General features: G+C 38.1%; 1 protein-coding gene across 1 annotated transcript in view; it reads right to left on the bottom strand.

The window, feature by feature from the left end:
* Window positions 1-2,896: 2,896 nt before the first annotated feature.
* LOC140139788 (ADAMTS-like protein 2) overlaps window positions 2,897-18,756 on the bottom strand; it is a 106,150-nt gene continuing 90,290 nt past the window's right edge. The window contains exons 14-18 of the mRNA XM_072161500.1: window positions 12,545-12,688; window positions 10,913-11,074; window positions 9,604-9,825; window positions 5,672-5,816; window positions 2,897-3,083 (exon numbers count right to left, since the gene is read on the bottom strand). Coding sequence (XP_072017601.1) covers window positions 2,968-3,083; window positions 5,672-5,816; window positions 9,604-9,825; window positions 10,913-11,074; window positions 12,545-12,688 — 789 coding nt within the window. The 3' untranslated portion in view covers window positions 2,897-2,967. The remainder of the gene's footprint in view (window positions 3,084-5,671; window positions 5,817-9,603; window positions 9,826-10,912; window positions 11,075-12,544; window positions 12,689-18,756) is intronic.

Raw genomic sequence — 18,756 nt, 5'->3', positions numbered from 1 at the left:
ACTTGGTTGCAAAGCTATGAACTTTTTTAACAAATGTTTTTTTTTTATTTCAAATTAACTGCCTTTGGCCCCACGGACCAGATCATGCCACATAAAAAAGTGTGTCTATCTCTTCTTGTTAATAAATGATGGTTATTCTTTACACTTGAGAAAGTTCCTGCAACCTTATTGGTTCTTAGCCATGTTATACAAGATGATATAAAACAGATCAGCATGAGTGAGTTGACATGATATGCTTGTGCTATTTGGACCAGTGGGAGGTGAATTATAGCACCAGGGCATAGCAATTCAATGGGACTGATTGATTCTAAGGGGATGTGCAATAATTATGAGCCCTGGGGGAGGGTAAAATTGGGGGGGAGAAGACATTTTGGCAACCCAAAAGGAGGGAGGGAAGCAATTTTTCGCCAGCCAAGGGGGGGGGGCAAGCGATTTTTGGCACACATTCATGGGGCGCCTTTTAAATAAAACACTCTAAAAAGGCTTAGGAAAACAGTACGGAAACACTTTAATATGCAAATTTTCCTGATATAGACCATGTGTAAAGGGAGGGGCAGAGATTTTTGGCGGGCGAGGGGGGGGGGCAAGCAATTTTTGGCAGACCGAGAGGGGGGGAGGGGCAAGCGATTTTTGGCGGGCCGTTCGGAAATATTACCCCCGGGGGGCTCATAATTATTGCACAGCCCCTAAGCCCTAGGTAATTCCTTGTAAAATGTAGGATTTAATTTCATTAAAATTATGGTATACATAAGATATTTTTATTTGAATGGAAGTGTTTAAGGATGAGAATGAAGGCATTGTTTTTAGCCGCTGTTGTGCATCTATTTTCTCATATAACACCAGCGACACCATTATTTTCAGCCTAAAACTACTTAAAATAATTATGTTGCTTATGTTATATGAGACAATACCTTTATTATCTAAATACCTAATGTTGGCCAGGTGATCAGGAAAGAGGGCAGTATTGAAAAACGACTTATCCAAGGGGCAGTAGAAGGTTGCGATGTAGCGGAAGTCCAACATCAGCATAAACAGGTTAGGTTACATCACATCATGCACTACCTGACCTGAGAGAGAGAGAGACTCAGATTTAATGTTTATTATTTATTCTTTTCTGGTTTTGTACAATACAAACTGAAAGCCATTAAAAGTCAAACAGTAATCAGTAGAACTATACAATTTAAAAAAAGCTTACAATTCAGAGCTTACCTGATCATTTCTTTTACATTCAACCAATAATTAATTATCTTACAAAAGAAAGCCTATAGTAAAATAAAAACAGTACAGCAACAAATGTGCACAATTTAAATATATATTAAAAAAAGATGAGTGGACCTAGGAAAGACCCTGGTGGAACACTACTCAAAAATCAAAATTATTTTACATAACTTATTAGTTCTGCTTCTGTGTCAACCATATATTTTATAAGCATATACTGTCGTCTGCATCACAAACTGTCCTATCTCAAAAGGCTGCCTTGTGTGATTTTTATTTTCATTGTTGCATTTTATATTGTTATTTGATAATGAGCATGTTTTTCTCTTTGATGAATGCACATGAGGTTATAAAATTGTGATAATACCTCAAAAATTAATATATAAAGTTAATTTTACAGTGTATCTCATCACAGTTAGATGACAATAATGAAAAAATCACATAAGGCAGCCTTCAGAGGATGATATGGGGAAAGCAAAAAGTACTATTCAGCATTGAAGTGGTTACGTAATTCTCTTGGTTACCGGATCACACTATTTTGGTATACCTTCGAGGGCCATAAACTTTTTGTGGTGATTGTTTCGATCGTGGTTCATTACTCAAGCGTGTGTGATCCCATTGACATTATGTAACTTCGATATTGAATAGGCCTATTTCAAATAACATCTTTTCAAAAATCAGCCCAGCAAACACAAAAATGTTGAAAAATGTTATAAACATGTTATAAAAACATTTTGGTTTTGGTCAAAATGTTTTCATAACATTTAAATGTTGGGTTATATTAAGGTCATGAAAACATTTTACAAACCTTTTATGTGAAAACACTTTGCAACAACATTTTTTCAAAATGTTATTTTAAAATATATTTTGGCAAAATATTTCATCAACATTTAATAACATTATAATGCATAAACGTCTTAACCCTTTATATACCTCAACATTCAAACATGTTTGCTGGTAAAATTGACTGGATTGAGATTAGCTTCAATTACCAATGTAATCAGGTATAGTCATAATTAATTTGGGTCATGTAAAATTTCATACTGGGCTATTCAGTTGAAATCCACACACCCCCTACGGAAAACATGACTTCAATCTTCCACACAGGAGTGTGAATTCAAATGGGGTTACTTGAATGGATGACTCCATTTGACATCTACACACACTGTGTAAGAGATGAAGGTCATGTCTTCCGTAAGGGGTGTATGGATTTCAACTGCAATAGCACAATGAGGTGACTTAAAGTTTAAGGGATTTTCAGAGATTTATAAAGCATGACAACAAATTATTTGCAAATTACTCTCGGCCGTGTCTACTCCTAGCGTACATCCATAAAGTACCACGCCAAATTCAACAGCCTCCCTGGTGTGATAAAAAGTATGAACATACTTTTTTGTGATTTTATGTTCTGAATGGGAAGCAATCGGATGGGGGTGGGAGGGACAGTTTCCCCCACTGTTCCCTTTGTGACATAAAGCCTACAAATGTATGCGATTCTCGGTTTATAGCCTTGGTGGAACACACAGCCATCTGTCCCTCCCTCATCTCCGTCCAGGTTCTTGGCATGTCAAACAGCATGTACGTCTAGTACTTAGCATTTATAGGTCTGATACTGACACATATTGGCTGACAGGATAAGTCTGCAATTTACTCCCCCCCCCTCCCTCCACTGATCCCTTTGTGACATACAGCCTACTAGTGTATATGCTTCAATGTTATAGCCTTGGAGGAACACAGTCATCTGTCTGTCCCTCATCTGCGTCCAGGTTCTTGGCATGTCAAACAGCATGTACGTCTGTAGGTCTGATACTGGCACAGATTGGCTGACAGAATAAGTCTGCAGTTTGCTGTTGGACTGTCTCTACATGCTGAAAATAGTAAGAAAATATGTTAACCCCCTGAGCACTACCTGCCAATCTAACATTGCCTCTGATTGGTCAATTACATGATATTTTCACTTAATCACCAATCAGAATGGAGCTTTGCAAATAATTCACCCCAATTTTTTTGTGTGGTAAAATTATTCTAACAATGTTGCTGATTGGGCCAAATGATAATGAAAACTTCTTTTTGGCCAATCGGCAGGTAGTTCTCATAGGGTCTTTGTGAAGTTCCAATTATTATATTACATTGAAATAGTAAATTATCAGTTCCAATAGGTTTTTTAATTTCAACTACCCTCAAGTATACTTAACCCCATGAGAACTACCTGCAGATTGGCCAAAATGAATATTGTGTCCAATTTTGAACCAATCAAGGAGAGTTAATAAGATCATCATTGACCATAAACAGTTTAAAGCCTAATCATAATTGGCAATTGAAATGAGCATTTCAAGTTATCAACCAATCAGAAATGCTGTTAGATGACCAGTAGTGTCCAGGGTGTTAAAAACAGTGCAATAATTGTGGGAAAAAATCGCAAGCACTGTGATTGGTTGAAGCGCGTCACGTGAGAGCCCATTATTCTGCAATAATGGGTCAAGCGCCGTAACACATTCTACGCACAGCATCACGCTTGGTTACGCGTGCAATATTTTCGCGATACGCGCTGTCACTTACGCGTACGCGCTCCACCTTGAAGTAAGCAACTTAAAATATTTGTGAAAAAAAAAATGATATTTTCTCTTTAAATTGCACTATTTTCTGGTAATAGAATAGAAATAAAGGGTGCAGCATTATCCTTTACACGCAAATAATGTGTCCTCGGCAGTAAAAACATTTAAATATGCGCCTCACCCATTATTGACGTTTTTACTGCCTGGGACACATTATTTTCGTGTAAAGGATAATGCATTACCCTTTATTTCTTAAATATAAAGTCTACACCTACAAGGCTTTATCCATTTTTAAGGGCCAAAAGTAAATATGAGGTGTTTCCGGCATGTACTTATGGCCCTTGAGCATGGATGAAGCAACCTCTTTAATATAAAGTCTACACCTACAAGGCTTTATCCATTTTCAATGACCAAAAGTACATATGAGGTTTTTCCTGCCCAGTGACGAGGTGGATTTCCTAATTTCCAGTATTTTAATACAAAACACAAAAATGGTGAGTATTGTCATCTTTCCATATAATTTGGTTCACCTCAAGTTTGGTAGTGATGTAGGTGCGTCTTTTGCTCGCCGCAGTATCGAATCGCGCGCGTAAAGTTAAAACGCACTGAATGGCCACGCACGCGTACAGGGGTGGCTTGTCGGCACGCTTGCGGCGCAACCGCAAAAAAGCATTGACGTCACTACCGAACTTGAGGTGAACCAAATTATAGACTAACACAGGGGATTTATTATTTGGCTGCCCTAGTACAGACTAATCACCAACAGGTCAAGTTCACTCATTAATGAGGGCCAATATGCCATGAAGTGCGATAGACGAAACTACTACACACATACCATGTATTTTTAGGGGGCTAACATTTTCTTTGGAAGTGGGAATCCCAAATATGTCGGTGACCGGAGTCAATTTTTTATGACCCTCCTATCAGGAGCTAATTTTTTTACAATCCCCCCTATCTTAGGGTCAAAAATTTTTATGACCCCCTCTTCCACCTAGACCATGTAAACGGACTCAAGACAAATTATCCATTTCCGGAACAAAGGCGCCGAGAAGGCGCGCAAAAATTTTGCATTATATAACGAAAGATTGTGTGCACATTTTAATTGTCAAGGTAAATAGACCCCTATTTTTGGTCTAAAAATTCTATGACCCCCTCAGAAGAAAATGATAGCTCCTTACAGTCTTTTGCATGAACACGAAGACACACAACGTCCTATCATATTATTACGTGAAGGCACACAACACTGGCATGATTTGTTAGACATACATGATCGAATGATTGGCCCTCACAAATATGCAAGAATTCACAGCATACAAAGCACAGGGACTAGGTGAATACTCTGTATATTTTCTAGTCTCTACATCTTCCACAATTGGGGTTTGTGAATTTTCAAATGCCCACAGTTAAAATATATTAGTAATTTCAGCCTTTTGGTATATCAATTTTGAAATTTTCTCAATTTTGTTCGAAAAATAGCCAAATTTTGCTTCAATCTAGCCAAAAAATTGTGGGGATTTTTTTGTTAAACTAAGACAATTTGGGTTAAATTCGGCCGAAAATGTTGACTTTAGGTATACTGATGAGTCAAAATTTCTTGAAAATTTGGTATATTGATCAGCCCACTTTCAAATTCTGCACACGCCTACCAAAACCAAACTTGAGTACCTCCAGGGGCATTAACCCCCTGAGCACTACCTGCCGATCTAACATTGACTCTGATTGGTCAATTACATGATATCTTCATTTTAATCACCAAGAGCTTTGCAAATAATTCACCCCAAATTTTTCTGTGTGGTGAAATTATTCTAACAATGTTGCTGATTGGTCAAACTGATAATGAATACTTCTTTTTGGCCAATCGGCAGGTAGTTCTCATGGGGTTAATATTTGGCTATACTTACTGCTTATCTGCACAGGGCAGTCTGGATTTGCACATTGCATGGACGAATCAGGTCGTTCAGACAAATTGCAACTATTAGAGAGCTCGCCATTCAGGTAACACTTTACACTGCGAGTTCTTAAACCTGAACCACATGTACGAGAACACTGAAATATAATGGATGAAAAAAAATCAGTAGAGAACAATAATAAGAACATTCACAGTAGCGAATACAGCCTCTTTTGAACGGGTGCACCCCGGTATAAAAAATACAAGGAGAGAGAAAAGAAAAGAAAATAAAGGGAGAAAGGGGAACGGAGAAAAGGGATAAAAAGACTAGAGAAAAGATATATACCATACTGTTGGCAGAGGGGTCAGAACACCTTTATCATTTTTGTGGTACTTCTTACCAAGGTACTGTTTTTATTTACATAGTCTAGACCTCCACCCTTTATATAAATAAATTTAGGATTTATTTAGCGCATTTTCCCAGATCTCAGAGGGTTAAAAGCGCTCTAACCTCATTGCCATGGTGAATCATCACAATCAGATCGCATCAGCAGACCTATCCGCACTTAGATTGTAACATCCACCAATTAGCTGTGCAGCTCCCCAAATTCCATTGGGTGAAGGAAGTTTTTTGATAACAAAATATTTAGAAAGCAGGAGGAAACCGGAGATCCCGGAGAAAACCTGCGATAATTGTTAGTGATATCAACTGCAGCCTTGTTATGACAAGAACATTAGTTTTAGACATCCCAATTCACATCATTTAATGCATGAATATTCATAAAAGATTTGTGAAAATATGTACACCATTACAAATACTGAGAGCATGATTTAAACTTAAGAGTATTGACCTAATTTTGCGTTCTCAGTAAAATTTACCCTTTGAACTAGCCCTATGGACCGGACCTATGGGATGGGACGGAAGTGTTGGCATGGCAGTAGCAAGCGGGGTGGCCGGGGAGGCCATGCCCATCCCATTTTGTAGAAACTTGTATTGTTGTTCTTTGTTTGTATTTTGGCCGCCCCACATTTTGATGGCCGCCTTACATTTGTTTAGGCCATGAGCGTTGGGTTGATGACCTGTTGCGAACTTTCTTTACCCATTATATGCTTGTTGATGGTATACCAGCTCATTGTTCAAACAATAACACATTAATTTGACAAGGCTTGCAATCTATGTAAATGACAACACATTGGCATTTAATTTGGAATTCCATTTTGATGAAATTTAAATGTGAATTTAGAATGCAAAATCAGTTAATGATGATTTCAGGTTTAAGGGGGTACTACACCCTTATGGTAAATTTGTGACTATTTTTGCATTTTTCTCAAAGAATTAAAACACACTGGTAACATAAGTTTGGTATATTATTGGGGCAAGGAATCCAATTACTACACTGAAATTTCAGTGACTCACGACAAGCGGTTCAGTATATATGATAGGAAATGAGGTACATCCTAGCAGTAACTTATTTCTGATCATAAATAACAAACCGCTTGTCTTGAGTCACTGAAATTCCAGTGTAGTAATTGAATTTCTTGCCCCTATAATATGCCTAACTTTTGTTACCACTGTGTTATTAGTTTTTGAGAAAATTGCAAAAATAGACACAAATTTATCGAGGAGTGTAGTACCCCTTAAGTAAGCTTTATACTATAGTCTAAAAATAATTGCATTGCAGTTTGTGCTACACATTTGCGAAAGTCCAGATTGGATGCATTTAGCGATACGATACCGATACCATTGAAATCGAACCCTGGTCATGTGATAGAAATAGTGTAATATCATCCTTATACATTGCTATACATACTACACTTTTACAATAATTCTTAAGGGAAGTTTTATACAATTTCTTATCTTATTTTACCGCCAAAACTTCAATAGATAATATAAACAATAGAGCAGAAAGTGGACAGCCTTGATGTACATCTTTCTCTGAAGGAAAAATATGATACGATACCATTTTGAACAATGCAACTTCGCTTCATTTTATCTGTCCATCTCTTGCCTTTCATTGCAAATTAGAATTTCTTTTACTCTTCTTTCTTTCACTTCCTTGTGTGTCTTTTCTTTCTCACTTTCAGTTTTCTTAATTCTGTATTCTTTGTTTCTTTCTTGGAACTATATTATCTTGATCTTTCTTACTTAATTGCTTGTTTCTTGTTCCTGCTTTTTCTGTTTTTACTCTCTTTTTCTATCTTGGTTTGTATCTTTATTGGCTGGGGTTTTAAACCTGCTCTTCTCTCCAGAACTTGTTTTCATTGCTACTGATCTTTGCTACCCTTTTTCTTGTTTTCTTCACTTCAAATTTCTTGGTTTTTTTACTGATGAAAGTGGTGAAGAATATTTTGCTTAGATTTTTGGTTAACATTTGAAATTCTTTATCCAAACATTTGTGTTTTAATCTTTCACTTTACATTATTGTATTGAACATTTATCATGTTTATGAATCGGGGATTTCCTTGGTTCTGTTTTTTATTTTCTTTGCATTTTGCGATATTACATCTTGAAAATTTCTTAAATATAAACAAATATGTTCCCTTTCTTTCATGCATGCACCCAAGTCATTCCTTCATTCGTTCGAAAGAGGAAACATATGGCTACCCTAATCCTAATTTTGTGTAAAATTACATGAAGGAATAACATACATTTTACTGTTGCGACAGAGCGCTGCCTTTTCAGTTTTGTGCTGTGATTTTTGTTTCTGAGCTGAAAAATTGTGTGTAAGCTAATCCTAATCCTAACCATAATCCTAAGCATAATCCTAACCCTAATCATAATCCAAACCCTAACCCTAATCATGCCCTAATCCTAACCCTAATCGTGTCCCTAATCCTAAGTCTAATCCTGTCCCTATTCCTAACCCTAATCCTGTCCATAATCCAATCCTAATACTGTCCCTAATCCTAACCCTAATCTTGTCCCTAATCCTAACCCTAATCCTAAATATAATCCTGTCCCAAATCCTAACCCTAATCCTGTCCATAATCCAATCCTAATACTGTCCCTAATCCCAACCTTAATCTTGTCCCTAATCCCAACCTTAATCTTGTCCCTAATCCTAACCCTAATCTTAAATATAATCCTGTCCCAAATCCTAACCCTAATCCTAATCTTGTTCCTAATCCTAACATATTTTTGATCTTGCAACAGACACTGCCTTTTTATTTCTCTGCTGTGATGTTTGTTTCTAAGCTGCAATTAACTTTCCAAGGTTTTATTCTACTCCTCAATGTTTTCCATGCATCTGAATGAAAACAAGCTCGACAGAACCTTGGAAGGTGCGGGGTTGAACATATTGAAGGGTCCTTTAATAGTTTATTATATTCAAATTTGACAATTTTTGTTATTGTCATGATCATTGTGTAAAAAGACAAATTTATTAAGACGGCAAAGTAAACTGCATTTCACAAACTCTCAATTGAACTTTGTCGAACTAATCCTTCACAACATGAGGAAAACTCTTGAGCTGTCATGAATCCACTTTTCATCCCTCCTTTCCTTTTTTACTAATCATTGCCCAACCACCATTATTGGTGGTGTGCACCTTATAGCAACCCCCAACAGACAGAGTGCTGTCGAGTCGCATCCCCGGGGTCGCATCGCGTGTATGCCAACCTAAGCAAGGCCTTCTCGTTGCGTGAACGCTTACATAGGCAATGCTGTAAACATCTGCAGTTCCGAGCATATACTTGAAAATCATATTGAAACCCAGCGACAATCTTTGCGTATTAGCTGACTGCAAGCCGTGATTGTATTCGTCTGTGTACAATGTGCATGCGCCACGCCGCTCAGCGATCGCTCAGTGACCGCTCAATGACCATAGAGGTCATAAATGCTCATAGGCTTTTTAGCCTGGTTTGAACAATTGCTTCAGTTTGATTCCTGTATAAAAGTAACAAGTGTGTGTCGGCACAGGCCACCAGTGAATCCAATAAACTTACCTGTGACCAGCTTGTTGTCAGCCATTTAGCCAGCCGTGGCCTTGGTTTTACATTCTGTCTCACAGAGAGTGGTGAGTTAACTTGACAATGGGACATTGTGCAGACTTCACGTGAAGGAGGTCTATTCCAATGCGGGCATGTTTTGTCCAGAATTAATGAGCCTCGCCGTGAGAGACAGAGCACTTTATGCTGACGAAATGCGTTGTCACAAGAGCCATTGCACTGTAAACCAAAGAAGGTATACATACTATGTGTTTATTGGATACCTCACTTAGAACAATGCAAGGGAATATGAACAAATAAGTAAGTAAGAAGTAAGTAACACGGCACTTATAATGCGCCTTAATGCCAGAGGATACAAAGCGCAGACAGGTGCGGATTTAGGGGGGCATGTGCCCCCTCTATTTTTTGACTAGCAAAGGGCGCCGGTAACTTAAAATTGTAAAGAAATTTTAATTTTAATTTCGAACCAACAAATGAGGTCAAACAAAGAAAATTGCTATTTCATTCCAGGGCCTATAATTATCATCAATGCATGAATTAGCTCGCTGGTCGTTATTGAGCTTCACACAGCTGGGACGTATGAAAAGACGAATAGCAATACACACAGTTTATACATCACTAATTCAATGATACACATGCACGAGCCATGTAGCCATCACTCAATCAGTAAACTTGGACCGGTTTAATTATAAAAATATTTTTCAAAAGCACTTCATGCTTAGTCTTTCATATGGTATTTTAGTACACTATTGGGCATTACAATCATGCAAAAAGTAGAAATTCGATAGGGCATCGCTGTAGAATAATTCACACATTATGGCTTTAAGGTAACATAGGGCAGTTATTGCAGAGGAATCTTTCTAGGCCAATTCTGAAATATCTGCCATGTGGTGTATTGTTACATTTGGCATTTTGAGCACTTGGTAAAATGTAATAATAACAAAGGGCAGCTATTGAAGCTGGATCTTTCTTCGCAAGACCCGATCTGAAATAGCTGCCATGTGGAATATTGTTAGATTTGGCATATGTTGGGCAATTGACAAAAACAAAGTAACAAAGAGCAGCCACTGAAGATCCTAATTATCAAGACCGATCTGAAATAGCTGCCATGTGGAACATTGTTAGATTTGGCATATGTTGGGCAATTGACAAAAACAAAGTAACAAAGAGCAGCCACTGAAGATCCTAATTATCAAGACCCGATCTGAAATAGCTGCCATGTGGAATATTGTTAGATTTGGCATATGTTGGGCAATTGACAAAAACAAAGTAACAAACAGCAGCTATTGAAGATCATTGTACTTACACTACTATATTTCTGTGGTACCCACTTTGCAGGGCAGTTCATACCACATAGTTGCGCAGAAAATGGTTGCGGACTTGCTGGACATGCACTATCTGGAAGAGGAGCACCGTATCTGCTACGACATTGAACATCACGCTCTTGTATATGACATGGTCCACTACACTGTTTAGAATAAATGGTGGAGAGATAATGTGACTTCAAGTTACAAGCATTTGATAAGACGAAGGTCCAGTTTTAAAAGTGAAAAACTGGCCTATTCAAAACTTCACTGACTAGACATCTGGTCTGAGAATGGTAAATGGCTAATTTGTGTGTGCCTTTAATTTAAAACAAAAGGAACAAAAAAGACTGAAACACAAGAGCTGACAAATATAATGGAAGTTATGAAAAGTACAGAGAAGTAAAGACTGAAATAAATATTGCTTTAAATAAAGCTTCATGAAGAAACTGTGTTGTCTCTTTGTTGCGCTTGTTGGAATCTTTTTGCGCCTTGTATAGGTCAGTTTGTCACTTTTAAAACTGGAGTCACATTGGATTCAATGGGGTGTCATATTGTGCCAGATTAGATAGTGCATCTATTATAAAAACAAATTAACCCCAATATGGTTCAGTTTTGAAATTGTGATTATTTTTCAAAGTGTAAGGATACTTTTTTTTTGTAGTATAGTTCTATTACATTTTGCAATTTTGTTCTGATTGTGATAAAAAATATTCCTTCATAAGTTGTTGAAAATGGATGATAACCCCAATAGTGGTCCCTTCAGGTAAATTGAATGGCCAAAGCCCCTAAATTTACTTTGTAGGGACACAGAAATGGGCTATTCCAGTTGAAATCCATATACCCCCTATGGAAAACATAACCTTAATTTTCCATACAGAGGGTGTTGATTTCGATTGGGGTTACCTCAATGGGTAAACATTCATATTTATTACCATAAGGCTAAAAACAAAAATGCTATGTCTCAAAAAAAAATATATCTGATTTGACACTTGCATTGTTTGGATATAAACCCAACTGATATTTGTACTTCAATTGTGTAAATGAACCACAATTTTATGTTGTGTACTTTTGAACACTTGCAAATGACATCTAATTTAAAATTAAGTTAGAAATTAAAAAAATAAATGCATTCAGCATTTGTTTTTGAAACTGCCATGGGCTTTGAGACAAACCATTATATTTTTTTAGCCTGATATCATTACAATGATCGAATGGTAAAGGCTATCAAAAACAGTTTAACCCCATGAGAACTACCTGCCGATTGGCCAAAAAGAAGTTTTCATTATCAATTGGACCAATCAGCAACATTGTTAGAATAATTTCACCACGCGAAAAAATTGGGGTGAATTATTTGCACAGCTCCATTCTTATTGGTGATTAAAGTGAAAATATCATGTAATTGACCAATCAGAGGTAATGTTAGATCGGCAGATAGTGCTCAGGGGGTTAATACAAAAACAAAATAAACAAACATGTTATGGAGAGAAAAAAATCTGGACGGCCAAAAAGAAACTATATTTACCTTAGACCAAGATCCAGGGGACCATGATGGACACGGGCTTTGGTTACATGATTTGAAAGACGGAGGTTTCTTGCTGGGATCACAGTATGATGATGAACATGTCACTTACCTTAGACCAAGATCCAGGGGACCATGATGGACACGGGCTTTGGTTACATGGTTTGAAAGACGGAGGTTTCTTGCTGGGATCACAGTATGATGATGAACATGTCACTTCTCTTGTAATGTTACCATCACCGCATGTTTTGGAACACTGAAAAATTTGAAATACAAAAGTCAAATATAATACTGTTAAAGTGGGAATTTTCGTGCTACATTTATTTTCGCATTCCAAGCTTCTACCGTGAATATATTCCTTTTGTGTATAGGTCATTGTGTAAAATAAAAAAACTGTTAATATTTTCAGATATTTTCCATCTAGTTTTTAAAAATTAATAAGAAAACAATTTGGCCCAATAATTTTTTTGGTTACATTGAACGAAAAGAAGTGGGCCAAAAAAACTGATTTTTGGATTTGGGGCCAAAATGAGCATTTTGGCCATTTATCAAGTCTTGGCCATTCTAAATATGTATACTTTTATATACTTTACACCAACAATTTAGCAGTTATGAGGCCCAAAAGTTTCCACAATTCCAGGGTTAAGACCAACTTTAAATTGCAAAAATATTAGAATTTGTCTTTAATTGCCAGTTATATTAACTACAGGAATAGGATTTAGCTAACTAGTAATATCACATTCAGTATATAACAATTTTTTTTTTTAACCATATCTTCTCAGGGTCTTTGTAATATGGGACTGCAGCATTTCCATGAAATATTGTTTCGCTTATATCCCTAACCGTACCGTGTACTACAAAATACTACTTGATATATGCGCTGTTCGTGCATGCATCCCACGTGGTGTGATGATGCAATCACCCTAAGTGATATATAGGCACGGTTTCGCTGGCCAGCGAAGTCCTTAAGGTGTCGCCGACCGTGTGCTTGGCATGCAAGGGGTCTCGGGTTCGAATCCCACCCAGATCAAACAACTTCTTTCTTTCTTTTCTCTCTTTATTCCTTCCTTCTTTCCCTTCCCGTCGCCAAAAAGCCCTGAGGCTGTTAGGGTTAGGTTACCACTATCGAAACGCAATATATGCTTCCTTAACCCTAACCGTACCGTGTACTACAAAATACTACATGATATATACGCTGTTCGTGCGTGCATTCCATGTGGTGTGATGATGCAATCGCCCTATGTGATATATAGGCACAGTTTCGCTGGCCAGCGAAGCCCAAGACCCGTGGCAAGGTGTTGCCGACTGTGTGCTTGGCATGCGAGGGTCTTGGGTTCGAATCCCACCCAGAGCAAACAACTTCTTTCTTTCTTTTCTCTCTTTATTCCTTTCTTCTTTCCCTTCCCGTCGCCAAAAAGCCCTGAGGCTGTAAGGGATAGTATTGTGACACAGAAACTACATAGAACTAATTGTGTTGTTAACAATAAATGGTTCAGACAGTCATGCATAAAGGTACTAGGCATATTATACAGGGTGAGTCAAAAAAGTGCAATAGAGAAAAGAATCCATTTTTATTTAAGAACCAAGTTGAACCCTTTAGGTTCTAAAACATTTTATAATGGTATATCCATTAGTGACCTTGTGTGAAAAAATCAAGGAATTAGCATTTACTGTTTTGTTTTTATGACACATTTTATAGCGATACCCAATTTTAATGTTTGTCCAAGAGACATCTAAAATTTGAATGTCAGCCCACTCTGTGTAAGGTAAATTTGGAACAATTGCCATTTTCTTAACCTCATTCGCATTGAAATAAAACGGAACACCCAAAAAGTTATTGCCCTTGGTCTTGTTTAAGGAGAAGAAACATTATTTGTTGCTCTTTTCATTTTACCTTTACTTTAAAGATGTTTATGAATTCTCTACCATAAACATACAAATTTGTAGGCGGGTTTTTCAAATGTCAAAATGAAATGCGTGTAAATTGAAGTGGAGTGAATTACAAAATATCCAGTAAGTTGGGCATATTGGGATTTTAAACAAGAGCACCAATGGCGCTGTGGCTCTACGCTTTTTTTGTGGGAAAGCAATTGTTCTTGGAGTCGAATGCGCAACAGGTTGGTAGGTCGGTCAATTTTTTAAACCTTCAGTTTGAAAAAATTCCCCTACAAATATTCAATACGGTCCTTGAAACTCGATGCGGTGGTCAATCTTCCTCCTCCGCATTATTATTTTTTGCCGCATTACTATTAGTTGCAAAATCTGAAAATAATTCATTATTGTGCAAATTACTACTGAACCAGCAAGAATGATTTGTTCTGCAAAATTTTAAAATCCCCTTTTTTTAGTATTTGAAGCTTTCAACAACTATAGAAAGCCTTGGCAACTATTAGAATTCATCTAAATTGACCTCAGACGACCCGAAATGACCTCCCAAAAATTTTGCTCTAAATGGTGACCTCAGATGACCCGAAATGACCTTCTAAAAATTTGACTTCAAATGTTGACTGTACCCACCAAGTTTCATGCCCATACGACAGTTTTAGTAATTTGACCTCAGGTGACCCCTGGCTGACTCGAAATGAGCTTCCAAAAATTTGGTTCTAAATGTTGACTGTACCCACCAAGTTTCATGCCCATCGACAGTTTTGCTAATTTGACTTCAGATGACCCCTGGATGACCTCTGGTGACCGTGACCCACTATCCAATACAAACTTGTTCTGTGCGACCCTACAAAATTAGGCTCCAAATGTTGGCCGTGCCCACCAATGCCCATACGACATTTTTAGCAATTTTACCTCAGATGACCCCTGGGTGACACCGGTTGACCCTGAAATGACCTTCCAAAAATTTGACTCCAAATGTTGACTGTACCCACCAAGTTTCATGCCCATATGACAGTTTTTGCTAATTTGACCTCAGATGACCCTGGATGACCTCAGGTGACCTTGACCCACTAACCAATACAAACTTGTTCTGCCTGGGGTCAAGATGCACCCACCAAGTTCGAGGAACATGCGACCCCACAAAATTTGGCTCCAAATGTTGACTGTATCCAGTTTCATGTTCATACAACAGTTTTTAGTAATATGACCTCAGATGACCCCTGGGTGACCCCAAAATGACCTTCCCAAAATGTTGATTCCAAATGTTGACTGTACCCACCAAGTTTCATGTCCATACGACAGTTTTTAGTAATTTGACCTCAGGTGACCCCGGATGACCTCAAAATGACCTTCCCAAAATTTGACTCCAAATGTTGACTGTACCCACCTAGTTTCATGCCCATACGACAATTTTTAGTATCTTCCCAAAATTTGACTTTAAATGTTGACTGTACCCACCAAGTTTCATGCCCATACTGAGTTTTTAGTAATTTGACCTCAGATGACCCCTGGGTGACCCGGATGACCTTCCGAAATTTGACTCCAAATGTTGACTGTACCCACGGTTTCATGCCCCTACAACAGTTTTTGCAAATTTGACCTCAGATGACCCCTGGATGACCTCAGGTGACCTTGACCCACTAACCAATACAAACTTATGCTGGGGTCAAGATGCACCTAGTACCAGGGACTATACGATGATTTTGTTTTTTGGGTGGATCACCTCGCCGCATAGGCATTTTACACATAAAATACACATAACCCACACACAACGCAATTGAATAACAGACCGGTACTGCACAGTGCCGCTGGTTACCAGTTGTTCTCATTTATGTAATCAGCAATTGGAGCCTACAAAATGTGGTGCATTTATAGTGTACGGTACTATTATGTCATGTGATATCGGGAATTGACACAAATTTTACGGTAACAAAATCAGTCAAACAGTCATACCCAGAAAGGATAAAATTCGAATTGAGAAAATATTGTATGTGTGACTTGTTGTACTAAAGATGCATCCACCCACCAAGTTTGAGGAACATGCTTCCCCTACTATGCTAGTGCTCTGACGATAACACTCCGATCGCCATGCAATCTAAGTTTTGTAGGCCAGTGGGACAACGGAATCACTACGTGAACGAGCTACTACTACACTAGTCTCTGAGATAGTCAGGCTCACATCACACACTATAGGTGGCGCTATTCGTCCATAGGGAAGTGGAATGTGCCTGTACAGTCAAAAAATGGCTTTACTGTGGGGCTCAATGGAAAAAATTACTAAAAATTAATTTTGACAACCAAAACCTAAGTGATGTTGACTTATGTTGGTACTGGCATAATAATGGATTCATAAGCTATCACATAGTGCAATCTATGTTCCACCAAGTGGACGCTCGTTAAAAGCATAAAAAGCAATTTGTGTGTAAATCAAGACCATCCAAAACAGCTTTCTTACAGTAAAGAATAGGAGGTCATCTGGGGTCACATACAGTAGTGTACATTGTACATGTGCCTGCTGTCACAATTTCACACACAAAATTTTGGACAATTTGGTGACACTATTTTTGTCTGTAACTTCAAAAGTATATGCACTAGAAACATGATTGACCCCTTATTGTTTAGGTAATTTGATTCTCTTTCAAATGAAAGAACTTTCAGCTAAAAATATTGAACTTCAAAATTTTATGAACATACCTATCTGAGAGAAGAGGCAGACACAGACAAACAAACAGATTCTAGTGAATTAAATAGTGATGATCAGTTGTAGCAGCTACAAATTTGAGCGTTTGTCAGGGGTCAAACCCCTCCATTTATATTTCCCCACACTTTTTAGACAGACACCCTTTTTATCAAAAATTGAACCCCCACCCTTAGGGGTGGTGCAATAATTATGTGTACCCGGGGGTGAATTCTCAAAATGGTCTGCCAAAATCGCACCCCCCCCTCTGGCCGTGCCAAAAATCTTTGCCCCCCCTTTCGACGTGCCAAAAACCTTTGCCCCCCCCTTTTGATGTGCCAAAAAATCTTGCCTCCCCCTTACACATGCAAGATTTTGGGGAACCCGAATTTAAAACCGTAAATTGTCTTAACATAATAATGCGGGCGCAGCGAGCAGGAAATTTTGCATATTTGAGCGTGTTCCTAACGTTTTCCCTCGCCTTTTAGGGCGTAATATAGAAACAGTGCCCAAAATATCTGTGCCAAAATTGCTTGCCCCCCTTTTGACCTGCCAAAAATCGCTTGACCCCCTTTTGACCTGCCAAAAATGCTTGCCCCCCCTTTTGGCCTGCCAAAAATCTTTGCCCCCCTATAATTCACCGGGGGTACACATAATTATTGCACCACCCCTTATGCAGTGTTTGTGACCAAAGCTTACAGCATTACTTTACTGATCAAATTCGGAAGACTGAACATCGGCGCTATCGCCGTTTTATACAGTCACTTCCGGGTCCATTTTATCACTATCTGCGCCATCAATCCATTTCAGAATCCAAATTGATGCAGAATTTATCCTCATCTATCAAACACTCATGATTTTCTTATTCATCTGAAACATTTGCGACATAATATTGGCAAAACTGCAATCATCTTTCGAAAAGATACGACTTTAGATTGTTTACAGCATTACTTTATCAAATTAGGAAGACTGAACATCGGCGTTTCATACAGTCACTTCGGGTCCATTTTATCATTATCTGCGCCATCAATCCATTTCAGAATCCGAATTGATGCAGAATTTATCCTCATCTATCAAACACTCATGATTTTCTTATTCATCTGAAACATTTGCGACATATTAAATGTTGGCAAAACTGCATCACTGCAACTGCATCGAAAAGATACGACTTTAGATTGTTTATCATAAAGTAACACATGGCCAAATGGGCAAAAGGCTGAGATACCTGTGAGATCCTGAATACATGAATACGTCAGTCTATACTCTCTACGGCCGCTGTGGTTCGGATCGCTCCACTTCTAGTGTGAGCGAAGCGGGCCAAAGCGACTGATGTAGAGACTGAAAATTATATTCATTCATAAAACTCACGGGCGTCGATTCTACTACAGGTGACGTCGTATGAATTGAAAACATCAGCAAATTAATTTTTGACATTTTCTTTCCAGATTTATGAAGAAAATATGAATGTTTTTCAACAGATCATCAAATTACTTTATTATATTTTTTTTTTTCAATTGGTAGCGTTACCCCTACGCTTTATAATTATATATTGCTCACACGCTTTTTAGAAACCCACCCTATATTCCATAAAATTGTAATTTTACAGATTTTCAGAATTCCCAACCCACGCTGTAGAAAGCGTGCCAGACAAACATAGTCCTTCAAGGAGGACCACGCTCCATTTAATCACGATAGTCCACGCCGTCAGGCGTGGGTCCTTCTACATTCGACAAATCCTTCCCGGAAAGTCGGGGGAAATG

This window comes from Amphiura filiformis, chromosome 18 (assembly GCF_039555335.1).
Source record: "Amphiura filiformis chromosome 18, Afil_fr2py, whole genome shotgun sequence".
NCBI classification, from domain to species: domain Eukaryota; kingdom Metazoa; phylum Echinodermata; class Ophiuroidea; order Amphilepidida; family Amphiuridae; genus Amphiura; species Amphiura filiformis.
Note: the sequence above shows the minus strand (reverse complement) of the source record. Positions and strands in the feature narration are given on the sequence as shown.